The sequence below is a fragment of the Molossus molossus genome, unplaced genomic scaffold, assembly GCF_014108415.1.
Source record: "Molossus molossus isolate mMolMol1 unplaced genomic scaffold, mMolMol1.p scaffold_m16_p_12, whole genome shotgun sequence".
NCBI classification, from domain to species: Eukaryota; Metazoa; Chordata; class Mammalia; order Chiroptera; family Molossidae; genus Molossus; species Molossus molossus.
The window spans coordinates 27,579,214-27,606,001 of record NW_023425347.1 but is presented as its reverse complement, the minus strand read 5'-3'; the positions used below and the strand labels follow the sequence as shown (position 1 = coordinate 27,606,001).

The 26,788-nt window shown below is 48.5% G+C and overlaps 1 protein-coding gene across 2 annotated transcripts in view; it reads left to right on the top strand.

Annotated features, from left to right (window-relative positions):
- LOC118626224 (phosphatase and actin regulator 1) overlaps positions 1–26,788 on the top strand; it is a 226,291-nt gene that overhangs the window by 140,597 nt on the left and 58,906 nt on the right. Inside the window, exons 4-6 of one of the 2 annotated variants that reach the window (XM_036255616.1) lie at positions 7,978–8,145; positions 10,163–10,369; positions 24,376–24,697. In XM_036255616.1, coding sequence (XP_036111509.1) covers positions 7,978–8,145; positions 10,163–10,369; positions 24,376–24,697 — 697 coding nt within the window. The remainder of the gene's footprint in view (positions 1–7,977; positions 8,146–10,162; positions 10,370–24,375; positions 24,698–26,788) is intronic. The other variant, XM_036255615.1, reaches the window with a different exon arrangement.

Genomic DNA, 26,788 nt, shown 5'->3' with positions numbered 1-26,788 from the left:
ATGCCGCCAAGCCAGTGTAGCTCAGTGGATTGAGCATTTTCCCATGGACTGAGAGGTCCCAGTTCAATTCCTGGTTCGATTCCTGGTCAGGGCACATGCCCGTGTTGCGGGCTCCACCCCCAGTAGGGGGCGTGCAGGAGGCAGCTTAGCGATGTTTCTTTCTCACATCAATGTTTCTATCTGTCCCTCTAAAAATTCAATAGAAACATATTTTAAAAAATTAAAACAGTGTGCCACGTTACACCAGTAGCACCTCATATATCTTGTGTTTGCCGCATCTCCTGATTGCATCATTTTCTCTTGGCCTTGATTTAATCTCGTGTTGTGATATAAATTAGTGTAGCCTAGGTGTTCGGTGTGTATAAGGTCCACAGTAGTGCGGAGTAATGCCCGGGGCCTTCACTGTCCCTCACCACTCACTCCCTGACCCACCCAGAGCAACTTCCAGACCTGGAGCTCCATTCATGGGAAGCGCCCTCTACAGACGGACCATCTTTATCTTTTATACTGTATCTTTTCTATGTTCAGATATGTTTAAATACACAAATACTTACCCTTGTGTCCCAGTTGCCTGTAGTGTTCATGCTGCACCGTAACATGATGTACAGACTTGTAGCCTAGCAGCAAGGGGCTGCATCACTTAGTCAGGTGTGTGGTGGGCTCCACCATCTAGGTCTGAGTAAGGGCACTCTGTGACGCGCCCACAACATCCAAATCGCCCACGATGCATTCATCAGAACGCATTGCCATTGTTTAGTGGTAATGACTGCATATTGGTGCTAAAATGATGCCTTTTGAGTAACAAAACTATGGCTGTGGTCCAATGAAAAGAAAACTTAAACGAAAAATGATTTGCTGTTTTAGCTGATCTGTTATTTCAGGGTTATTTGCAAGTAGTGGGGGGGGGCTTATTCTATGTCTTCCAACTGTCATACAGATAATACTTCGATTAACAGATGGATTTTTTTTCCTACTCTAGTGGGAAAAGTGTATAAAAAAATGAATGAAGTCTCTATTTCATGGCTCACTAAAATTAGGACCAGCGCTACCAGAGTGAGCATCTTCCGAAAGTACCCTCAGCTCCATGGGGTACCCGTGAAGATGCACTTGTCAGTCAGGAAGCATATCTGTGAAAGTAACATGAAACCATGCAACAGGCTGAACAGCACTCTGGTCTCAAAGGGAAAAACAATTAGCAAACTCTTGCATTAGGCTCTTCATGCACAGATAATTATTCATTTTAACATATAACATAGGAGACTTCACTTTTTGCTTTTTAGTTACAGTTCACCCCTAAACAACATGGGTTTGAACTGCATAGGTTCACTCATATGTGGATTTTTTTCAATAAATACTATAAATGTATTTTCTCTTATGATTTTCTTAACATTTTCTTTAGCTTACTTCATTGTGAAAATACAGTATATAATATGTATAACACACAAAATGGTGTTAATCGACTGTTTATGTTATTGGTAAGGCTTCTGGTCAACAGTAGGCTATTAGTAGGTAAGTCTTGGGGAAGACAAAGTTATACGTGACCTTTCAACTGCACAGGGTCCGTGCCCATAACGGTGGACTGATAGCCATCGGTGATCACCACACAGTGAAGTGTGTATGGATTTTCACAAGTGTGCATATGTACATCTGCACACGTCCATCACCAGCAAAGCTGTCAGACTAACACTTCCCAGTGTTTTCAGCCCCAAACCATCACAGGACACTTCAGTTACATAATTTCTTTACAGTAGAGGCATAAATGTAGCCATAATTTCATGGTGGTGTTTATTATTCTTCTCCGCAGGTACTACCAGAATTTGAGTTTTAACTATGACAACTATCTCTTAATTGTAAAGAATGGCTATGTTGTTCTTTTACCACCCTTAAGTAATTAAAATCTCTAAACAAGTCCTTTTAAATGAGCTCACACACACTCCTACCACACAATAGCTCAGCACCTGCTAGCCAAGTAACCCTCCACGGTACCTGGACCATCTAGGTTCACTTTTCTTCCTGCAGTGAGGGTGATTTGGGTACCAGCTTCATTATATTGTTATAAGTATGTGTGTATGTGAATATATATATTCACACACACACATTTAAGACATATATATAGTTGATATAATACATATATGTAATGAGCATAAGCCTGGCACATAATAAATTCCTGAAACACTGTTACAGGTGTTGCGATTATTGCTATTCTATATAACATGTCCAGCATAGTGCTTGACACTGAAGACGCTTTAAATGCTCCAAACATGTTTCTTTCACCCTCCCTTCTCCCTTTCCTCTCCTCCTCCCGTTCTTTCCACCTTGTGCAGAGGTCTTCGTGTAGCGGCCAAGCCACTGGCTCTAGGCTACAGCTCTACTTGCCAGTTCTTTCAAATAAAAATATAAAACTGTATTTAGCTAACAAAGAAACCTAAAATCCATCAATGTGCTTCCTAGTTCTTGATGTAATATGCCCAGAGTAAGTCATACAATGAGAAGAAAACCTGAACAAAAAATGATTTGCTGTTTTAGCTGATGTGTTATTTCAGAGTTATTTGCAAATAATGGTTGGGGGTGGGTCTTATTCTATGTCTTCCAACTGGCATACAGATAATACTTTGATCTGGAAGGAAGTTGGGCCTCATCTAACATAGACCTTTTGTGTTCGAGGGACAGAAACGGATGTCCCAGGAGTTAAGCGACTTGTTACAAGCTAGTGACAACAAAAACCAGCAGGCAGCTCCTCCCTCCCGAGTTCAAGGTCTGGCTTCGTGCACTGAGCCTGCTGCTCCTCTGTCCCCGCCGGCTCTCCGGAGGGCGGTAGGGGTGCCCACCAGCACACCTCCGCCTGCTGAGATGCAGGCCTCCCCGGAGCCGTTTATAACAGCATCCTTTCTATCACCTCTCTGTGCTCCTTCAACTTCCTTTTACTTGAGATGGAAAAGCGTTCTCTTCCCTTGAGTCCCCTAACTGTTAAGGACTTGAGTGGCCCAATATTAGCACTGTTCTTCCCTCTCCAAGTTTCTGAACCACTTTAGAGATCGGACAAATGGGAGATCAAAGTGTAGGGAGGATGTCGCCTTTATTACCAATAAAGGCTCGTTTGGAGGAGGTCACTGATGGGCCTGATAGCTCTATGCTCCTGCCCTCCCCCAAACCCAGCTCGCAGAGTTAGCCCACCAAGAGGGAAAGTCTGAGTCCTGAGTCAACACTAGTCCAAGGTGGCCAGGGCGGCGTGCAGAGCACACCCCTGTGCGTACAGTTGGGACTCTCTCCACCCAGTGGTTGCACCTCAGCAGTGTGGTAACGATGGAGAGGGGTAGGGAGCCAGGCAAAAATAGGGAGGGCTTAGAAAAATGCTTCCTCAAGCAACCAGGGGAGTGAGGAAGAGGTTTTCTCCTAACAAAAACTTTTTTCATTTAACATAACAAAGCAGCATGCAGATTTTGTTTTATGTTTTATAAACGGAGACATTTTTACAGAAAAAAATAATCATTATATCCTACTTATATTTTGCCAGATTTACTTCAGAACTTTGCCAACCTGCATGCACACTTCATGTGGATGTTTTTATAGTCACCGTGTACATGGTGTGTCCATTCCTCCTTTTGTATTTGACATTGCTTCAAGAATCCTCATGTGTCTGCATCACCACAGGGTCATTTCGTTGCATTTCTCTCATTCCGAGGGAGGCCATGCATTTGTCAAGTGGCACCAGGACTTGATCTTTCTTTATTTACACAAATACTCTTCATACTTTGGAATAATTATTCTTTTATTAGCTAGCTATGTTTAGCTCATATTTCCCCATTATGCTGGGTTCTTTATTTGGTTTATAGCATTTTATTTTGCAAATTAAAAATAAAAAAGTTTTATGAGTAAGTCAGAGCTATCCATTTTGCGTTTCTTCTACACCACCTGGAAAATAAATATGTATGTGTGCAACACACATTTATTTACATTGTTTATTCTAGTTTTTAGTTTTAATTTTTAGTGTTTTATCTCTGAGAAATGTATTGCAATAATGGTTTAATATGTATATATGATGCAATTCTTTATACTCACACTCAACTATTATTTATTAAATGAAGAATTCTTGTCCAACTAGAAATACATTTTTAAACAGGTGTGGTTTTTTTTTTATAAACCATAATGATATACTAAAAAATCCAATTCAGTGCTGAGCTTAAGTTTATAGTATAGTACTTTTGCCTTTCAAAATTAAAATTAGCCCTGGCTGGTTTGGCTCAGCGGTTAGAGCGTCTGCCTGCGGTCCGGAGAGACCCGGGTTCGGTTCCCGCTAAGGGCATGTACCTCGGTTGCAGTTCGTCCCCGGCCCTGGTTGGTCGTGTGGGTGGCAGCCACTCGATGTGTCCCTTTCACATCGATGTTTCCCTCTCTCTCTCTTCCTCTCTCTCCCTCCCACTCTGTCTGTACAAAAAATGGGAAAATGTCCTCAAATGAGGATATTAAAAAAAAAAATTAAAATTAATACTTTTTTCTTAATCTTCAGAATATCACAAACCTTGAACCCACTCAGAACAAAATGTCTATCTTTCATACAACTTTTAAAAAGTCAAAACTGTTATTACATAGGTATCCATTAGATCCTGAAAAAATTCTAGTTGTCCATTCTTTGGGGTGGCATTCATCTATTTTAGAAAAAAAAAAAAAAAACACTCTAGTTACCTTAAGCTTTGAGGAAGTTAAATTGATCAGAAGTTGATGTCAGTCCCCCTAACACTAGAGAGCTGGAGAGGATTCCTAAAGCAAAATAAACAACAGCAAAACCATGATTTTAAAACCCACTTGGAGTACAGATGCAATTCCTAAGCAAACCAAAAAAAAAAAATCAAGTGAATCTTTTGGGCTTATCTTCTGGAACACAACTTTTGCATAAATTATGCTTTTAGAATATTCTAAAAATTCAATGCCAGACAGGACCCTCTCTAACAGGTGGCCTCCATGTAGTCAGAGCACATGTCTTGTCTTCCTTCACTCTCTCTCTTTTTTTTCTTTATGGAGAGGGAGAGAGAGATAGAAACATCGATGAGACAGAACATCGACTGGCCGCCTCCAGCATGCCTCCAGCTGGGGGATCGGACCCACAACCTGGGCATGTGCCCTGACCGAGAATCAGACTGGCAACCTCTTGGTGCGTGGGTTGATGCTCAATCACTGAGCCACACCGGCCGGGCTCACTCTGGCTTCTTTATCCTTATTCACACCAGTTGGTTCACACTACTTCCTCTCTGCTTTTCTGCATGTCACCACCACATCTTACCCCGCTCTCTTCCCCAGAGCATGCCTGTTTTCTCCGTAGCATTGGCACGGTGCCCACCTGACTTTGAGAGGAGAGGCGGGGCAGGGTGTGGTGAAGCCCTGGGGCTGTGGAGGCAACAGACTGGTTGTGGTTTCTACACATGTCATAAGGAGCCCATAGAAAACGTCTGCCTTCCTCGTGGGTGGTGTGAGGGTTGGCAGTTTCTGGTCCGTGATGCATGTTGTTAATTATAGGCTCTCAGCAGGTGTTTATCAATTGAGTGGATTAGTTCACTCTCACCTTCCCCTTCATCCTCCTTGATTTGGTGTTAACTTGACTGGACCACCGTCTTCATTGTCACGCCACACAAGAAGAGGGGAATCGGGCTGGCACAGCATCCGTGGCCAGTTCTGTGTTCAGTCCACTTCAGCATTCCCTTCTCTCCCACCTCTGTGACCTGACTTTACCTTGTCAGATGCATCCGCATCTGGCTCACATTGTACATCTCCACTCTACCCGACGGGTCTCTCCATTCTCATTGTCCTTCGTGACAAGTTCACATGCATGATCCGTGGATAGGAAATGCAACCTCCTGCTTTCTTGTCCTCTCCGAGGTTTAAACCAACCATGTCTGTTCCGTGTTAGCCAGATAAACAGCATTTCCTGCCCTAGATTTCATTATGAGAAGGCCAACCCAATGGTTCTCTAAGTGTGGAACAGTGCACAGCAAAAGCAGCTTTAGCATCACCCAAGATGTTAGATGTGCACTCTGGTCAGAAACTCCGGGAGTGGGACCCAGCGATCTGTGTTTCAACTGCTCCAGGGAACTGTGATGCTTGCTTACAGTTTGAGAACCACTGCCTTGACCACCTGTTCTCTTCCCTTCTTTCTCCCCTCCTCCTATCCACCCTTTACCAATTCTGGTAGGACACATCTTATGGTTGAAGGTCATTATTACAGGTAATTTTAGAAGATCGTGTAAAAGAGATGGTGATGATCTAGTTAGATGAAGGTACAAATAATCCAGAAGACTCAACCAGGAAAGTTAAATTCTTCCTGGAAAAAAAAATGTTTTTCCAATAATGCTACTAAAGTAATGCTGGTAAAGGTGCTGCTATACAATGCTGGTAAATAGTAAAAGGACATGGAGCCCCTCCATGGTCTTCAAGTTAATCAAACTTGGAATCACCAAGCAATTAGGAATTCCCAGCTGGTCCCTTGGCGTGAAGATGAGTATATTAGGTCCATTATATTAATGTTTCTACTTGTATATGTTAAAAAATGTCATAAGAAGAATTTTTAAATAACAGTTACTTAACAATGATAGCATCATTCTATGCCCATGTTATATGAACCCAAATAAAATGTTTTTCACTCCTGTTGCTACCAATCTTGGTCATAAATGATATTAATAATGAATTTTTGTACATATTGAATGGCTTTAGATATTTCTACTAGGTATGTATATACGTGTAGTATATATGTTGATAGATGATAGATAGATAGATAGATAGATAGATAGATAGATAGATAGATAGATAGAACATGATTATCAATGTTAATGTTGAAGAAATGACCATAAGCTAAGAAATTAGTGTGATCTGTACATCTGCTTCAGAAGATTTTTTTGCTATGCATTATATTTCCTCTATGTTTATAGAACATTCAGATCAAATATTAAATGTCCTTGAACCATAAGTTATCTGAAGCCTGTCAGTGTGTAGTTTACCCTGTTGAGCAGACGGTTCTACTGGGGGAGTGGGCCTGGCAGAGGGCCCTCCGTCACCACCTATCATTGTGGATAAAATTTAAGCCTTGGCAGGAGCAGAGCAAAAGGCTGAAGTACCCTAGTTTAACCTTGGAGTCATTTCACTGTTTCATTTCTACAAGTGAATCACCTTCCCTCCACTTTTAAGGCAGGTAATTGCCTCGCCAGTCTCTGTGTTTCTGACGAAGCATCATGTAAGAGTCTTTCATTTGGGCATTTACTCATTTAACTGGAACAGCTTTCAGTCCTCTTTAAAAAATTAACAACTTGAATGTCTAGTTGTCTAGGCCTCCCCTGGACTAGGATAAAACACAGGAGTGGGGGTGGGTTCGATGTGACAAATGGCCACTGTGCAGGCACCTTTGGTCCTCACCACGGTGTTAGCGAGCTGCTTGGCTGAGCTCCAGGCCAGATCGGAGTCGGCCTGCCCAAGGGCCGAGTGGTCAGTGGGGAGCACTGGACAATTTGGGCACTTCCCGGCGTTCTTGGTGGCCACAGCCTTTGAGCTGGGACTTGGGCAGAGAGAAGACAGGGTGAGTTTCCCCCAGGCCTTGGAGGGCCCTGCTCTGGGCACTCGTTGGATGATATGAAGCCCTTTATTCCTGAAGGAGGAATTCCTAATCCTGGTTTTCCAGTCTCTGAGACCTGCTCAGTTTTTCCAGGTTGAAGAACAATTTTTATTCACTTTCATTAAAAAAAATAGAGACAAAATATGGTAGATTATGGTTAGAAAGGTGGAGAGCACACACGCAATTGGCTAAAGGTCGCTGGAAATGGTTGCCCTGCAGTTAGAGGGTATGTCTCTCAAAACAAAGTGAGTGTCTCAAAGGCAAAAGAACAAGTGTGGACCGGGATGAAGACTCTCAAACACATGTAGCCCAGTCACTGGGCTATAAACGCCCCCTTCCCTGGGAGGCAGGCACGTCTGACTCTGCGCCCCTCTCTCTGACAGATGGGGAGCTCTCCGTATCGAACGAGGACGACTCCCTGGAAAACGGACAGTCCCTGAGCGCCAGCCAGCTGTCCCTGCCTGCCCTGTCGGAAATGGAGCCGGTCCCGATGCCCAGAGATCCCTGCTCCTACGAGGTGCTCCAGCCTTCAGACATCATGGATGGGACAGGTAAAGGCCCTGCGAGAGCTGTAACCCAGGCCCCCGCACGGCATGTTGGCAATAGGATCTTGGGCCTGGCTGGACCTTGGGTTCTATGGTGAGCCACGCTGAGTATAAGAATCTCCTGGAAATAGGAATAAAACTGACCAACTAGTACATCCTGAGTATAAAAATGGGGAGGATATTTGCAGTTATTGTTCTATAGTGTTAAAAATATTTTTATACTTTTAGTATCTTTAGAGAGATGTACTCTGTTTTTGTAATATTGGTTTCAAAGGCCGTTGTTTTGTTTTCGAACACTCGGTTCTGTTAGGATCAAGCTCAAGACTCCTGCACTTCTGTACGCACCGGACCAGTTCGCCCGCCTGCAAGGCGCCGGCGTGCCCTCTGATTCGAGTCGCAGTGTGCCAGTTCATGGCTGTATCAATTTAGCAAATCGTATCAACTCACTACGTACAATCAATGTGTTCATTGGCCGTTTAACTGTTTACAGTTCGCTGGTTAACTTGTACCCTGCCAACAGATGACTTTGAGGCCATCTAACCGTCACTCCCTCTCTGGTCCCAGGCCCTCTGCGTGGCCAGGATTCATCCCCTCAGGAGGTTTTCAGAATAGTCATTACCTGAAGCTGAGACCCTCCCCACAGCCAGTAAGGACTGGTCCTTGGGTCAGGAGACAAGCCTGGGGGAAGGGACGTTTGGACATCGCTGGGGCGGGTAGAAAGGTCATGCCCTTTCTCCACCCCAGCTCTGAAGTCTTCATTAGCAGAGCTCGGGTGGGAGGAAGGCAGAGATGGTGTCTCGCAAAGTCAGTTCCAAGGCTTCACTTTGGGACCAGGTGAGTCATTTCCCACCGGTGTGTCCCACACAGAGAATAACAGTGTCCCTTGAGGCAAAGGGAGAATTGAGCACTCGGGAGGGTTATTTGCAGGGCTTTGCTGCTGCACGGAACACTGCCGCCCAGATCAGCGAGGAAGAAGGGCATTCTTATTGTGGCAGCGATGGGAGGAAGGAGGAGATGCAGCTGAGTTACATCCCCCACCCCCCAGGCAGTGAACTGTGTTTTTATCCAACCTTCCTGGAACATTGAATCCAGTGGGTTTGATCGGCATAGTGAGTTCTGCCATTTCCAGAGACGTCACAGTTCCAGCCTGTCACCTGCCAGGAGGCCTGCCTGAGACGGCTCTTCACTGGAGCCAGTCGGGGTCCCCCATGAGGAAAAGGAAAAATCAGGGCCAGTGCAGAGCAAAGAGAAAAAGGGGAAATTGAAACAAGAAACCCGTAATTCTGGCAAGTAAGAGGAGAGAGGAAGGGGGAAGACAGAAAGGTGTTGACTGGAGCATCCTTCATCTTATCAAGGTTTGTAGAAGCTGCAGGGGCAGAAGGTGCCTGTGAAAGTGTAGGGCGCCCCCTGGAGGCTGCTCCCGGCTCCAGAACCTGAGGAGCAGTCACCCCAGCCATGTGATGGGCCCACCGATGTCAGCCTCTAGGACATCTTCATTACCTGGTGTCCCAGACCTGGGAGCAAAGCCCCATGAGACCCAGCAGGCAGAAACAAGAATCCACTCTCTCTTTCTGCCTTGAAAAGGGCAAACAGCCCAAAGGAAGGGCTGGCGTTGGTGCTGGTTTGGGTCAGGGGGTCCGAGGGGGCTCTTCCTCCCTGGTCCATCACACCTGCCATCAGTGGGCTGTCACAGCCTGGAGCACCCGCAGAATTGGTTCTATAAATGCCGAAACCAAAGTGACGAGCCTTTGGATAGTTTTGAGAACATGCCTCCTTCCTTCCTCTCCCTCGTGGTCCTTCTACCTCTCCCTCTCCTGCCTCTGCCTCCCTGCTGTGCCCCACCCCAACCACTGTGCTTTGTCGGATCCCGGCGTCCTCTCTCTAACTCTGCACACGTGCTACCACCTGGAGTAGTCGGTACGCTGCCGTGTCGCCACCCGCATCCCTGTCCTGTGCGCTCCTGCCAGCCCCCCCACACTGCGTTTGTGTAATGTCTCCTGTGTGTCCTGTGTCGTCCCCTCAGTGTCTGAAGAGAGTCCCTCTGCCAGTGAGTCTGGAGTCCTCCTGTCCCAAGATCCTTCAGCCAAACCAGTCCTGCTACTGCCCCCCAAAAAACCTGCTGCTTTCTCTGGAGACCATGAGGAGACCCCAGTGAAACAGCTGTCCCTTCTCAAGCAACCCCCCGCCCTGCCTCCCAAACCCACTGCCAGGATTGCCAACCACTTAACAGGTGAGTCAAGACGTCTCTGGGGGCCCGCCGCCCTCCCTTCCCTTCAGGGGATAATCTCTTCTCTCACTTTTCACCTGAAGCCTGAGCACCTCCTTAGTGAGGCTGCTCCGGGGGACATGTGGGTGTTTCTGTGTGTGTCTGGGTACACACGGTCATGCCTGGGTTTGTGTGTTTGTGTCAAGAGATATTCGATATACACCTACCAGTCCTATGCCGAGAGCTTTCAGCCATGTGTGTCTGTAAATATGTACGTTGGCAGCTATGTGACTAATTTAAGACTATTGGCCCATCTAGGTGAATTAGGTTCAATGTCAAAAATTTTTGCAAAGATAGAGTAGTGCCTTGTTCCCTTCATAATGAGTTTGTCAAAGCTTTAAATTATTGTCTTTAAATTATTGATCTGAAGCCCAGCATTATTTCTTTTAATTAAAATCTGTATCTGCGCTGTTCTCTTATAAATAAAAAAGGGTACAGACAATAATCTGTAAAGTGTCGTGAGAAATATTTTTAAAAGAAGAGTAAGCGTAGAAAGGTTGCCCTAAAATGACTCTTGTATTTTAATTTTTAAAGTGTTACTTAACAAATGTACCGACGGCTATTGACTCGGGCACCTGGTAAATGGCTCTTCCCTGCCTATCAGCCCGGGGATCGCAGCACCTGGGGTCGAGGTGGTGGTGTGTCCGAGACTAAAGATTTCAGGGGGTTGTTTCTCCACCTTGATACCCCACCTGATACTGACCGGCTGCCTTTTTGCAATGTCTTTGGTATTCTTACCGTTTCTGCTCATCTCTGTACATTTCTGTGAGATAGAAAGAGATAGAGGTTGGAGAGAATATTCACCTATTTTATCATAGAAACATGGAGGATCAAGAAAAATGAGTGGCCCTGGCCGGTTTGGCTCAGCAGTTAGAGCGTCAGCCTATGGTCCAGAGAGACCCGGGTTCGGTTCCCGCTAAGGGCATGTACCTCGGTTGCAGTTTGTCCCCAGCCCTGGTTGGTTGTGACAGTGGCAGCCACTCGATGTGTCCCTTTCACGTCGATGTTTCTCTCTCTCTCTCTCCCTCCCTCCCTCCCTCCCTCCCTCCCTCCCTCCCACTCTATCTGAAAAAAAAAAAAATGGAAAAATGTCCTCTGGTGAGGATTAAAAAAAGAAAAATGAGTGGCTTTTCCTGGGCTAGCAGAAATTCCACCTTAGAGGCACGGTTGGACCTGTGGTTCCCAGCTCCTAGTTCAATGGATGTTGTTCCTGGGTAGTGGGACGTCTCTCACGTAGGGCTGAGTTTCATCAGAGTCCAGCCTAAACATGGGGTTGTGTCAAATTACTCCATCGATGTGTGCACCCACCTATGCAGATGTTTGTGGTTTAAAAGAGCAAATTTCCAACTAAAGGAATCATCCACCACCTTAAATACACTTTAGTCAGTGCCCCAAAATGTAAGTGCATGGAACACCACAAAGGAGAAAATGCTCTCATAAGCCCGCCTCTAAGAGAGCACCCCTGTCCATCTGTCTGTCTGTCTACCTATCTAATAAAAGGCAAGCCCTGTTGTCCAGGCTCGTATGTCTGCTCTGTGCACGTGGTGATAGCTCGTGAACTGATTCTCACATGAGTGAAGGTACACATGACTTGGTTGGCTGCTTGGTGCAGCCCCGGATTTACCTGACTGGCCTCTTTGGGGTTGGGGCTGTCCGTCTTCTCTCATATGAAAAGCACAGCAGCACACATCCTCGGCAGCACGCATGTTTCTTTCTAAGCATGTTTCAATCTTCAATAGTTTGTTTCTAGAATTAAAATTGCTTATTTATCTATACAGTGGACCTTTGAACAATGCATGAGTGAGGGGTGCCAACCCCCTGTGCGGTTGAAAGTCCCCATTTAACTTTTTGACTCCATACAAACTTAAGTTTCCCCTCAGTATCTGCAGAGGATTGGTTCCAGGACCCCTGCGGATACCAAAATCCAAGGATGCTCAAGCCACCTATATAAAATGACGCAGAACAATGCATACAGTCAGCCCTCTGCATCTGCGGACTCCAACCTCAAATCTAAAAATTATTCATTGAAAAATCTGCATATAATGGACCCACGCAGTTCAAACCAGTAGATAGATAGATAGATAGATAGATAGATAGATAGATAGATAGATAGATAGATAGATAGATAGAGGCAAAATAACCATCATCAAGAGTGATCCTTTCAGTTCAGTGCATGCAATCTAAGACAGGTGACTGGAGAAGGCTGAGTGTGAGCTGACCCTGGAAGTATGAAGGCATCTGTAGAGAACGAGGAAAGAGCATTCCAGGAAAGAAGACCCTGATGGAGACTCAGAGGTGGCAACGTGCGGGTCAGTGGCCAGGTGGTGGCGCCAGGGCGGGCCCGTCTCGGGATGTGTCGAGAGGGTTCACTGGGTAAGGCATAGAGGATTCGGGTCGTGTTCCCGGGCAGTGGGAGCCTGTAGAGGTTTTTGAGCAGGGACGTGATATGATGAAATCTAACCTTTAAAAAATGTTCCTGGGTCACTGTGTAGATTGAACAGAAAGAAGAGAGGGTTGAAGGCCTGACGTGGAAGCCACCGAGGCCAGCCCTCTGCCTCCTTCCCCAAACTCACCAACTGGACTAAACGGAACAGTTTGAGCCTGTGTAAGTGGTTGAAATACGAGCTAACAAGCATCTGGCTGATAGCAGTGGGCAGAGAGAGAACAGAACATTAGATAAGACATTTTGAAGAAGAATTGACAGAATTTCTTAGCTAACAACACCCTTTAATTGATCTGGTTATTTAATTAATGAAGGAACACGCCATTCATTCATAGCTTCAGCTCTGAGCCCTGAACTTGGGGAGCCTGGTATCCGGAGGACTCTTGATATTTGAGGAACTGAAGATATGTGAATTAACCCAATCTCTCTGGCTTCCCTTGCCTTTCCCAAGAAGACTGGACTTTATCTATTATCTATAAACCTCCCCTCCACATCAAATGGATAAAAAATACATAGAAGCCAGTCATCCTTACCACATTGTACCTGGCAGCCCCTTAAATATGATGAAGACAAAACAGGTGCAGAAGCCTGTGGGCTATGATTCTGGCGCTATCCTTTGGGTTTAAAGTCAATTAGACTTGCTTAGTTTTTATAAGTGAGTAATCATCATAATGAATCTGCATCACCATGAGGCAGCTATATGAACCCTGTTCTCTTACTAATCACTCTGGAGACATCTGGGCCATGTCAGAATGAATTAATAAACTAAGAATTCTAAAATGGTTCATTGAGAATTCTAAAGCTCTAAATTGAAACGTCGGAGTTTCAACCTGTTCTCAACGTCTGTTGTTCTGTTGACAGTTTTGAAAGGAAACACAGGACAATTTGAAAGACAGCGAGCATGACCGACGGAGAAGGACGGTGGTGAATGGTCTGGTAGGGGGCTAGAGGACGCATGAGCCTGAACTGGGGCTACTTCCAGGTGCCCGCTTAGGGGGAAAGATGCAGAAATATCTCTGCTTTGGTGTTTACCTCCACACCCATCAGGAAAACCATAATTAACTTGGAGACTGTTTGTCTTACCAACGTTCCCTGTCCGTGGGCCAGGTAGAGAGAAGCCCTCCTGCTCGCCCAAACGATTTCTCTTTTCTCCCACTGTCATTCTTTTCCACCTCATCTTCTCCAACACCAGCGTGCACAGCGGCACGTGGTAAAGGTCAGGAGTGTTGGGCACCAGATTCCCTTCCACTCCAGAAGCACAGTGCCTAGCAGAGCTGGTTGCATAATGAATATGGTCTGAGATGAATGACTCTCAAAATGGATCCTTCTTGGACGATGGCTGACCCTAGAGGAAAAGCTGACTGAGACAAAAACCCACTGTTCTCTTTCTTTCTAAGTCTTCACCAGTCACCTCTCCAGCCATCCTGTCTCCAGAAGTCGAATGTCAGGCAGGGCACGAATAATCCATGCCTCCTGCATAACGTACCTGTGGCCAGGTGCCCCGTGGGCCACTGAACAGAGGACGGTCAACAAGGTAGCTGGGCCTCACAGTCGGACCTTCACACCTGAGCAGGACTAGTGGCAGCCGCCCGATTTTGAGAACTTTACAACATACCATTTGGTCCTGTGAGGTAAATGTGATTATGATTATTCTGTCCTTTCTCGGGGGAGAAAAGTGAAATTTAGAGAATTTAAGTGACTTGGCCATGGTTACATAGACTAGATCTATATCACTGGACTCCAGGGCCCTCATTAATAACCATCAGTTTACACATGTCCGCCAAGATACCTATTCCTAAAATTCAGAAACAAAAACAAAAAACAAAATCGTTTGCTTTCTTTGGTTTTTTGTTGTTGTTTTTCTTTGTGTGTTTTAGTTTGTTTAAGACAAAATAATTATCCAGTCTTTCAAAAATAAGGTGTATTCTGAAGGCACTTGGTTGCAAAAAGGACCTGAGCACAGTTGGGTTGGGTTTCAAAGAACATGCTAGAAGGAGAGTCTGTAGTATTCAAGAATGGGGCAAATAACATTGGAAGCATTTGGCCACAATTCAGGGGTGAATAAAGGCAACTGTTGCTGCTCCTTAAAAAACAAGTCCTGCTGTTAATGCGAACAAGGCTTATTCGCAGTCTTTAGAACCTGAAATACAAGGAAACTTACTATTATCAAAAATCCGTTGATTGCTAGTTTCAACATCACAACTTATTTGCATGTGCAAATTTACCTGACAAATGCCATCCATGCCCGGTGGTATGTTCAGCCCCAACACATGTCTGATGCCAGTCCTCTGTCCAGTGCTTGTCAAGCCCAAGCCAGTATTCCTGTTTACAGCTCTCTCTCATTTTGGGGGGCACTGTCTACAATGGACTTTCCGACACTTACACTCTGATGTGTGATTTCGCTTTGTTTCTCTGTTGTCCGATTCTGTCTGTCCCCCACTGCTTCTCAATATCCCACCCATCCAGCCTCCTCTCCAACCCTATGAAATCGTCTAACTGCTTCAGCCTCTGGCCTGGCCTTCCCTACAGTCTTCTACTCTGACAGTGCATGAAAACTGACACTTAGACCACTGCGACCTTGGACTCACCTGTGCCTTTAAATGTCACTGAATTGCAACCCAGGAGCCTCATGAAGAGGTTCCAGGCTCACACTCTCTTGACAGCTGATACCTTGAAGGAAGGGGAAATTTACCTGAGTTCACTCTTTATGTCCATTTCTCTCTGCTTTTCCAGTCTTCATCTTCTGTCTTCAAAGTGCAGAAATTCTTTTTCCAGTGCATGTACAGACTATTGATGAAAACATTTTTAAAAGGGCGCTTTCAGCTCTGACCTCTATGATCAGAGTGAAGGTCTCAGGAAAATACCTTTCTTATTTTGCAGTGCCATTAGATTGGAGACCGAATTCACTTGGCACTGTGTGCACCGTGGTGAAAACACAGAATATAAAATTTACCACGCTAACCATTTTTAAGCGCAGTTCAATGATGCCAAGGCTACTCACATTGTTGTGCAACAGATTTCCAAAATTTTCTCATCGTGCAAAATTAAAACTCTACAGCTATTAAACACCCCTCTTTTTCTTTCTTCTCCCTTTAATCCCTGGTAACCACCACTTTAATCCTCTTCTCTGTGAATTTGACAACTCTCAGTACCTCATGGAAGTGGAATCATATAGTATTTATCTTCTGTGACTGGCTTATTGCACTCAGCATAACGGCCTCAAGCCTTCCCATGTTTAACACGGGACAGTGTTTCCTTCTTTGTAAGGCTGAATGGAGTCGTGTTTCGAGTGCCGACTATGTGCAAGGTGTTCTGCCAGTCCCATGGGGGTTGTAGGCAGCTGTAAACTGCAGAAAACGGTTCCTATGAAGATACATAAACATGGCTCTAAAGAAATTCAAATGCTAAGAGATCAAATCCTTTTGGAAGAATCAGACAAAGCATCATAAAGGAGGGTGCATTTGGAACAGGCTTTAAAGACAAGGAAAAATGTGATGGTGAGGGGTGGTAGAGGAGGTCGCTGTGGAGGGAGACCGGCACAGAGGCACGTGAGTCTGAGGCGTGGTGTAGTTAAGGAACAGCAGAGAGCCCAGCATGGCGGGACATGGATTCTTGTTAGGAAAGTAATGAAAGATCAGGTCAGAATTGGGCTGAAGCAAAACTGTGGAGAGCCTGGAAGGCCAAGATGAGGGATTTGACTTTGGAGGAGGAAGTGGGCACCCTCTGTGGACTGTTAGCAATGCTTACTTGATTTCACACAAGCTTTTCTCCTTGACGTTCCCATGGATAAGAGGGATCTACAACTAGATGGATGAGTTGAACTGGGGGGTGTCCAGCGTCAACCTGAAATTGCCAAGGGCACCTTGGTCCTTCCTCTGGGGCATTGTTTGTGTCCCTGGAGTAAGTTTCCAGGGGGCAGGGATTTCGTCTGCTGTGCCCCCTGCTGCACCCTCAGCAGGCCCCGCACCGCAGCAGACCAGGGCCCGTGAGCCAGAGAAGCCGCTGTCGCTGACACATGGAATGAGGAGCTGGATGATCATTTGCCCACAAGCTCATAGCTAGATGCTTGTTCTCCAGCTCTGACTTCTACCGTAAATAAAATCTGATTCTCTTGCTTTGTGTAGTGTTTGAACGGAACAGGATAACCTAGATGGAAAAGCAACCTCTTGTATAAGTAGCTAGCAGTTAGAACATGCCAGCCAGCCATCGGTCACACTTGTGGTCCAGCCTTAGGTGTCAGGGAGCGCACTGGGGATTTCAGGGGGAAACAGGATGACCTCACAGACACCAACAGTGGATAGTTAGACCAGCCACCACCATCACTACTAACGCAAGAAGTTGAGTATGTCCTGCAGCAGTGAATAGATACTGTGTGTCAAGTAGATGCAAGGTTAGAGATGAACTGCATTCATCCCTATTCTTCCTTTATAATATGTATGGATCTAACTTAATGTCCTATATCTTCACCATGACTGTGCTACCTCTGGGTACTATTTATTTCATTGCAGATGATCTAAGCGGATGGCTTTCAAACGTCATAGATATATTCCTCTGGTCCTGGTGTTCTGAGCTCAGAGGAACACATTTACACTCATCTTCATGCCTTGTAGCCTTGATTCGATTCCTTCTCATCTTTGCCTGGATTTTCACACACAGCGGCCCTCCCAGGAGGCACTGCCGGATCTCGCTCCCTTCGCTGGTCCGTCTCTGGACCTTCCCATCTTCCTCCACGCTGCCTCGCAGGGGCTCGGGTTCAGCAGCACATTGTCAACAGAAGGGCACTCTCCTCTCCGTCTCCCTGGAGGCGGCAGCCCTCGGCATCCCTGCAGAAATAAACAATACATTTGTTTTTATATAAAACACTTTGTAAATTCTAACACAATACTCATCTTTCAACAGGTGTCTGTCCTCGTGATGATAGGGACATCTACAGTTCTGACTCTTTGAGGGCAGTTTTCAGGCAATGAATATGTGTAACTTTATTATTTTATTTATTTTGATTTTTTCTTTATTGATTTGAGAGAGAGAAAGGAAGGGAGAGGGAGAGAGAGATAGAAACATCAATGAGAGAGAACATCAATTGGCCGCCTCCTGCATGCCCCCCACTGGGGATCGGGCCCACAATCTGGGCATGTGCCCTGACCAGGAATCGAACCAGCAACCTCTCAGTGCATGGGTCGACGTTCAACCACTGAGCCACACCGGCTGGGCAAATTTTACTATTTTAAAAGTCTAATTGAATTGCCTGCTCTGCAAAGGTAACATGCCCGAGGAACTCAGCCGGCAAGTGGCCCCACGCACTGCCCAGCCTCTCCATCGAGTGAGGCACGTTCCTCTCCACCGGGTATCCTCCCACACGGCCTGGGAGGGCTCAGTTTAAAACCAGAAATGTTTCTTTGTGGGAAGTGTCTCTGAAACAGAGCCGGGTGCTGGTGCTGGTGCTGGTGCTGGTGCTGGTGCTGGTGCCGGTGCCGGTGCCAGTGCCGGTGCTGTAGATGCTCCAAGAGCCCCCGTTTCAGGACTCTGGAAGGTATTGGGACATATTCCTCTCACACGCAGGCGTTTGCTGCAGTCTCCGCGTGCTGGCCAGACCTGTTTCCCTCCGCACATCCCTCTCACCACAAGGGGTCAGGCCACCCAGGTTGTCCTCACAGGCATTCGACCGAGGACTGCAGGGACCGCCACAGAACCTTGGGATGGCCTGGAGGAACCCACGGAGCTCCTCCGAGCGCCTTTCCTGCCGCCGGGGGTGTCTGGGTGATACTGGGCTCTTCTTAAGTTCTTAGTACACTTCTCATGCCCGTTATGTCTTGCAGGGAGTGTCTGTAGCTATGAAAGTAGACCAGAATTTCTGACCTGCAAACCGGCAAATGACTGAGGACTTCTTACATCTTTGTTCATTAAGACCCTAAGTGCTACTATCATGAACACGTACTTCTGCTACATCAGCAGTTACACATGGCTTCTGCGGCAGGTGTTAATAAAGTGAGAAGAGAGGCTAGGGTGTGATCATTTAGCCCAGACTCATCCTACAGTCCTGCGGCCAGAGAACCGCTGCAGAAGCAGTCTGAGGTTTCATCTCCCTTGTCCAGAGCCGTGTCGTGTTTGGAAATACAGCCCCCTTGGGTTTATGGCTCCATGACCCTCACAGTTTGCGTTTATTTTCCTTGTTCTCTGGAACTGGTTGTTTTTGCTCCTTCCACTCCATCAGCACAGACAGTTTTATGAATACGCTGCATCTTGATCAGTCTGGCTGCGGAGGACTCGTCCATTTCTCAGGCGGCAAGCAGAGCGCCCCGTGAGCCCCCGCAGGCCCGGCCGCTAGGGGCGTGGTCAATGCACGGGGTGGAGCCAGGCCCGCGGCAGGCGGCTCACGTCATGCAGCAGGCGGGCAGCGCGTTTTATTCGGTGAGGGGCGGTCAAGGTAAAGGAGGCACTTCTGTCCCTGGATTTCTAGTGGTAAAGAGCCTTCGTGCCCAGCAAAGGTTAGCTATCTTCCCAGCCGCCCCCTCTTCCAGCAGCCTCAGCACTGACAGGCCGCGCATGGCAACGGCACTCCGAGACCTGGGCGCCCCTCCTCCTGCCCTCCTGCCGCGCTGTCATCCACGGTGAACTGCAACGATGGTGCTGGGGGGGCCTCTCTGCCCCCTGCTTGGTTCACTTGCACCCGGTTTCCCCTACTTACAACAAGCACCACACTCTCTGTTGCTTTCTGGCCATCTTCACGCCCCAGACCAGGAAGCACGCGGCCAGGTGGACTCTCAGGGTGTGGCAAGAGCCCCGTTAGTAACACTGCCCAGGTCTACAGTGCTTCGCGGTTCACAGAGCTCGCCCACTTCCTCTGGGCTGACCCTCACAGCACCTCTGGGGCAGGCAGCGAGTGTGTCACCATTTCTTCAGAATCCATTAGGACCTTATCTGTTGAACTGTTACATATTAAGGATTGTACTAGGGGTTATTTTATACTCAGATCCTGTGCTAGTCTGTATGGGGACTTTGTGAGATTATACAAATGTGCCCTTCGGAGGAATGAGTGCAGTGCAGCTGCCCCTTCCTCTGGGGAGCCCCAGCCCCCGTCAGGCGGACCTCAGGCGGGGTTTCAGCACACTCATCCCCTCGGCACCTTCCATGGAGGTCGTGTAGCCGCTGACCCATTTCCTTCTCAAGCAGGCCCACAGGTGGGTGATGCCCTCTTTCTGCAGATGAGAAAACCGAGGCTCAAAAAGGCCAAATGGCTTAGGCAAAGGAACAGGGCTTCTTGGCCTTACATGGGGGATTAAACCCCAGTCTTCTGAGTTCTAAGCCAGTGGTGACTTCGCTAGGCCTTTCTACCCTCCACCTGCAGCAGAAGCTTCCGGAAGCCCATGCCCCACCCTCAGAGAGCAAGCAGCTTCCTCCCCCATTTGCCTGTGGAGGGAGCAGCCTCTTCACAAAGGAATGGCGCCTAAGGGATGCCTTTCTCAGACTGGACCGTGGAGGCTCCCCTGGGGCCTTCTGATCCAGAAGGTCCGAGCTCGGCCCTGGGATCTGCATGCCTGTCATGCTCCCAAGAGGTTCTGCTGCTGCTGGTCCAGGGGCCACACTTTGACTGGCAGGGCCTTAGCGTGAGAGAAACAGGTCACTAAGCTCTACCTTCCTCACTGCCTGAAAGACATAGTGAGAAGGAAAACCAACAAATGTTTATCAAGCACCTACTATGCGCTAGGCTCAGCCCCTACTAGTGAACAGGTAGGAAACAGCCAAATCCAATGTGATTTCATTAGTGCATCGCCTCCACCTACTGCAAAAAAAGAACAGAAATCAGCAACAAGCCAAGAAAAGTGAAATGAGTTCAATGGACTCTCTGAAACGCTGTGACGAAGCACGGAGCCTGGGGGAACCCAGCGGTGGGCACCTAATCCAGCCTTGGGGAAGGCAGAGAACACAGAAGTTTGCGAGGGACAGAGAGAAATGGACACATTCAGAATGACTGATGGTACAGATGGCTCCAAGTCGTGTCTCCAGGTCTGTCATAAGGAGTGACTTGGTACTGAGATGTTGCAGAGAGCCCTGGCCAGTGTGTGCCGAGCACCGAAAGGTCACTGGTTTGATTCTCGGTCAGGGCACGTGCCCAGGTTACAAGTTTAATCCTTGGTCAGGGTGCATGTGGGAGGCAGCTGATCAATATTTCTTGCTCACATTGATGTTTCTCTTTGTCCCTCCCCCCCCCCTTTTCTCTCTCTAAAAATAAATAAAAATATATTTTAATAAAAAAGGGGCCTTAGCCCTGGCCAGTTTGGCTCAGCGGTTAGAGCATCAGCCCATGGACCAGAGAGGCCCGGGTTTGGTTCCCGCTAAGGGCACATACCTCGGTTTCAGTTTGTCCCCGGCCCCAGTTGGGGTCGTGTGGGTGGCAACCACTCGATGTGTCTCTCTCACATCGATGTTTCTCTCTCTCTCTCCTTCCTTCTTCTTTCTCTCCCTCCCACTCTATATCTCAAGATAAAAAGCAAAAATGTCCTTGGGTGAGGATTAAAAAAAAGAGGTCATGAAGATATAACAACAGGCATTGCCAGGTTTCTAAAGATCTGAGCTGCCTGGGCACGCCTAGGTCACCCACAGTGCTGGCAAGAGATAGAGACTACAGAGCTGATTTACTGAGAGCCAGCAAGTCCCCCTGGTTTTACCCTCTTTCTTAATTTCCTCCCTTTTTACCAAACCTACTGAGCCAAAAATTATTTTGAACGGTTGACTTTCATTGCCTGCCACTATTAAATGTATTCTCGTACGTAGTGAAACAACCGAAGGCAGGTGCAGGCGGGAGAGGGAGGAGCGGGTCCTCCTGGCCCAGCCCATCTTTCCTGGGATAAGAAAAGTATCCACCTCCTCTGATGTGCTCCCGCTGTTCATTTCCTCCGGGCCTGTTTTGGTAGAATTCCTGGCATACACTTGGCTGTTTTCCCAGGGATGAGACCAAGCAATTCTCGACATGGAGGTATGAGAGGTAGTGCTGTGGGGGACAGTGTGCAGGAAGTTAGAGCGTCACAAGACAGTGGAACCTGGTGCAGTCACTGTGCCTCCCTGGGCAGACCGTCCATGCTGCCCTCCTGGTCTGCTTTCTCCTGCATCTGAGCACCTACCTGCCTTAGACAGACAGCTAGACCCACAAATGAAGGACTCGTGGGTTAAGGGTCCCTGATGAAAAACTTGAACGCTTGCAGACACGTTGCATTTGCTAGATGTGTGCTAAAGCGTCCAAGAGCCACGGGAATGCCCCTTTAGTAACAGGAACAGGATAAAGGTGGTGAGTTTCTGCATCTCAACCACTCTGGAATTAGCACCACGGTGGCCTGTGCGTGAGGGTCGTCCTGAACAGCATGAGCTTCAGGGGAGAGTATACGGGAGCCTGGTGGTTATGCTTAGTTCACAGTTTGGTGTTAGGGGAGCCATCTTATCAGGCCCCCGGGCCCGTAGGCTTTTCTGTGTCTCTGCTGTAGGATCAGCTGTGGAGTGGCCCTACACCCTCAGCTGCACGATCCCAGAACTGTGATCCATTTCATGCTCATATCTACCTCCCGGCCTGTCTCTTTCTGTGGGAGGTGTGAATTCATCCCTCACAGGAGCATCTAGACTCAGCTCACTCTGTAAACATGTTTTGAGCCTCCTGCTGTGTGAGCTGTGTGCCTGTTAGGATGCTAAGGCGATGAGGACAAATCGTTCACGGTCTTTGTTCTCCAGAGGAGCTGGCGATGTAAACAGGAAGCGCAGATCAGTGCCATCATCTCTGTGAAGGGGAGCCGATAGCGCGGTCCACGTCACAGGCTCCCGTGGGACTGAATGGTCAGGCGCGAAAAGCACTTGGGACAACCTCTGGCACGTGGGAAGCCAGTGGGGGTGCTGGCCCTGGTGGCCCTCTGGCGCCGCCCCCCGACACACCACACGCCCACAGTGGTCCAGGGGGTGCGGCATGGCAGGAGTGATGTGATGATCAAGGGAAATGTTTCAGGTGAGGTCATTTTTGAGCTGGATCTTGAAGAGAGAGAAGGAATTGACCAAGAAGACAAAAGTGAGAAAGTTCCTATTTGAGGGAAAGCGACCCAGGCCCAGGGGTGTGGAAGCACCAGGGGGTTCAGGAGTGAGGGTGGGTGCCCATGGGTCGTGGGGAGAACAAGGCTCACCACGGGGTTCTCTGTGAAGTGGGAGAGGTGATCACTGAATGTGGGGGGCTAGGGAAGGCGGGAGACTATGAGGGACAGAGGCCACCTGGTAGGACTGAGCTGAGTGTGGAACTCAGTTTTGGGGTGAATGAGTAAACTTCGTGGGAGAAAAGCAGGGCACGTCGAAGGAGAGGCTGTCCCCAACCGGAGGGAGCGGATCGAGGCGGTCAGTGTGACCTGAGGAGAGGCGCCGAACAGCAAAGGTCATGGACGCCTCGAAGTTGAGCTTTAGTCGTAGGCCATTGGTGGGTTTTACACCAGGAGCGACGTGATCAGATGTGTGCTCTAGGGATGTCATTTTGGCAGGACTGTGGCAGGTAAACGGCCACACTCAAAGCAGACAGAGTTGGAGAAGAATCCAGAGCCTGAAAGACCCGAGTGGAGCCCGCACTGCTCCGGGCACGAGCAGCAGGGGTGAGCGGCCTGTGCTCACCCACCTCCCCTCCCCTGCTGCCTTCCTGACCTCGTTCTCCCGCAGCCTGCAACCCGCAGGACTCGGCCGTGCCCCCTCCCCGTGCTGGATGATGCCCAGAAGTGTGGGCACAGCAGAGGACGGCAAGGCCATCCCAAAGACGCCCTGAGGGCTGGTTAAACCCGGAGCTTCCCTGATTCAGTGTCTGTGGGAAGCTGCAGTGCCACTGCGTGGAACCAGGGGGCTGGCGGGGGCCAGTTCCACCGGGCTCCAGAGTGCCTGTCGGAGCCTCCTGCAGTCCGAGCAGCCTGCCACGGATGCCACGTGAGTGGCCAGGCCAGTCCAGCCACCAAGCCCACAGCCCACCCCATATGGGCCCCTGGGCCCCTGTGTGACTGCATCCCCCTCCCAGATGTGGACATCGTCCTCAGGTTGCAGGGAGGGAGTGGAGGTTGGCAGTGTTAGAGTCTCTTGCGGACTGGTATGCTGTTACAGGGCTTGAACCTGGGGCTGACTCCAATCTCTTGCCTGTTAGAAAGTGCCACCTGATAGGTTAGTTCACATCGTGATGGCCAAGTTGTAGGCATCATGGCTCAGCCTCGCAAAGGTGTGTGAAGGTCCCTGGTTTTCCGTGAGCAGAAGGGCACTTTGCATTCGCTCCCTTTCCTGTGCTGGAAGGTGTGTGACAGCTGTGTGACAGACACCACTAACGCCTGAGCCCCCGAGGACCCTGTGGGCCAGCACACTTTAGGCAGGAAACAAGAGGATGGGGGCGTGCTGAGCTGCACCGACTCTGCTGGTGTCTTCGGTGGGTGCATTCTATCTCAGGCCTCTCGGTGGCCATGCCCAAGGTGGGCATGTGCAGTGTTCTGCGTTTCTTCCTCCAAAGCTCACACCTGTCTCACCTCCTCTGCTGTAGATCCTGGCGCCCCTGTGAAATTGCCTTGTCTGCCAGTGAAACTGTCGCCTCCGCTACCTCCAAAGAAAGTCATGATCTGCATGCCCGTAGGGGGGCCAGACCTCTCCCTGGCATCCTACGCAGCCCAGAAGAGTGGCCAGCAGGGTGGGGCCCAGCACCACCACACGGTCCTGCCATCCCAGATCCAGCACCAGCTGCAGTATGGCAGTCTCAGCCAGCACCTCCCCTCCGCCACCGGCTCCCTGCCCATGCACCCCTCGGGCTGCAGGATGATCGACGAGCTGAACAAGACGCTGGCCATGACCATGCAGAGGCTGGAAAGGTAATGGGGGGTGCAAGATGGACTTGGCTGGGGAGGGGACAGAAGAAGGGCTGGGGACTTGATCACGACATAGGGATGTGAGGACCAAGGCCACTGGGGGGGAGAAACGTTTGAAAGGAAAATTTGACCAAAATCTGAATATCAAAGAAAGTATAGAAGGAAGTATAGAAGGAAAAATAATGTTGGCCAGTTGCCAAACTATGGTACAATCACATTTGTCGAAAAGAAAAAGTAACATAGATGCTAGCACATGTTGTATCTGCATGGGCCTTGATGTTCTGGGAAAGCATACACACATCATCATTAGTAGTAGTTACGCCCTGGCCGGTTTGGCTCAGCGGTTAGAGTGTCAGCCCGCAGACCAGAGAGACCCAGGTTCGGTTCCCGCTAAGGGCACGCACCTCGGTTGCAGTTTGTCCCCGGCCCCATGGGGCCGTGTGGGTGGCAGCCACTCGATGTGTCTCTCTCACTTCGATGTTTCTCTCTCTCTCTTCCTCCTTCTCTCCCTCCGGCTCTATCTGAAGATAAATGCAAAAAAAAAAAAAAAATGTGCTCAGGTGAGGATAAAAATAAATTAAATAAATAAATAAAATAATTTTTAAAAAATAGTAGTTACCCCTAGGGCAGGGAGTTGGAGAGAAAAACCTTTTGTTTTTCTATTTCATCTCTTCCTGTACTGCTTTTTCTTTATTTTACAAGTGTTTTATTATATAAAATGTCCTTTGAATACAAAATAAGAAAAGGTGAGAGCTGGCAGCATGCGTTGGGAACCAGAGGGCTGGGAGGTGAAGGTGTGCTCTGTTCTTGAGGAGGGCGGAAGCGGGCAGTCGGGGCTGCGTAGATGCCATGAGCCTCCAGAGTGGAGCAGCTGGTGCAGCCTCCTTCACCGGGACCTGCTTCCGACGGCATCGCTGGGGGATCTGCCGAGAGAACCCCACGGGCAGGCCCGCAGCAAAGACCCTGGTTTTGCCGCTGGGGAGAGCTCTCCGGCTGGTTCTGAATAGCTCGGAAGTGTGTGTGTGTGTGTGTGTGTGTGTGTGTGTGTGTGTGTGTTCAAACACCACCCTTCTTGTGCCCAGAGGTGGCTGAAATTTCCCACTAGGAGTCCAAGGCGTGTTGCTTGACCTAGCTCCCTGGCATGACAAGAAGAAAGTGGCCATCGGGCACAAAGGGTGTGCCCGAGCTGGGACCTGGACCGCCTGTCCCAGGCCAGTGACCTCTGTGAACTGGGTCCTGCAGGTGGAACATTGCACGGCGGGGCCCCTGCTGGTCACCCGGCAGAGAGCCAGAGGCAAGGTGGACCCTGCCGGGAGCTTTCTGGTGCAGTTTCCCAACTCCCAGCGGCTTCTCCCCTTTCTGCCCCCGGCCAGGGACTCTGTGTCTGGGGAACTGGTGACTGTTGGGAAGGCGCCGCCGCTGGGTGTTCTGTCTCCATTGCGCCACCTTAATGGCTGCCTGGCAGAAGAACAGAAAATGGACTTGGCCCCTTGTCATCATTTTCAACTGCTCTTATTGTTAATGAGGACAATAATAATTTAAAATGTGGATGGCACCTTGTGGATGGTTACACACCTTTCCAATCATCTTAGTCCTCACAGCACCTGGGGAGACTAAGGAAGGCGAGTGCCCGGCCAGCTGCTCGAATAGCGGCCCACTGCCTGCTTGTCGCCCTCTGCGGCCAGAGGGGTAGGAAATGGAGAGCCAGCCTTTCCACACGTTCATAGCCATTCGACAGACTAGTGTGATGTCTGTGGGATATTACAATAAAAAAGACTTTCATTTTTTATAGGTATCAGAGTTTATAAGAACATCCATTTGGAATGGATTGAAGTTAGAGTATGTAAATAAACCGACAAAACGGGTCCTTCCCATAGACCTTTAGAAAGCACTGCTCTCAGTAGTATTCGGGGTGCCAGACCCCTTTCGGTTCTAGTGCAGCCGCTTTCCTGAAGACAGCGGGCGATCCACGTACGGTCCTGTCCCCCTGTCTGCTCTGCATCCAGTAAGCTGTGTGTTTTTTGGGAGCCTAAAGTACTTGAAAAAGGTACTCAGGACAGTACACTAGGAGGATATCGCTAAACGCATTTCCTC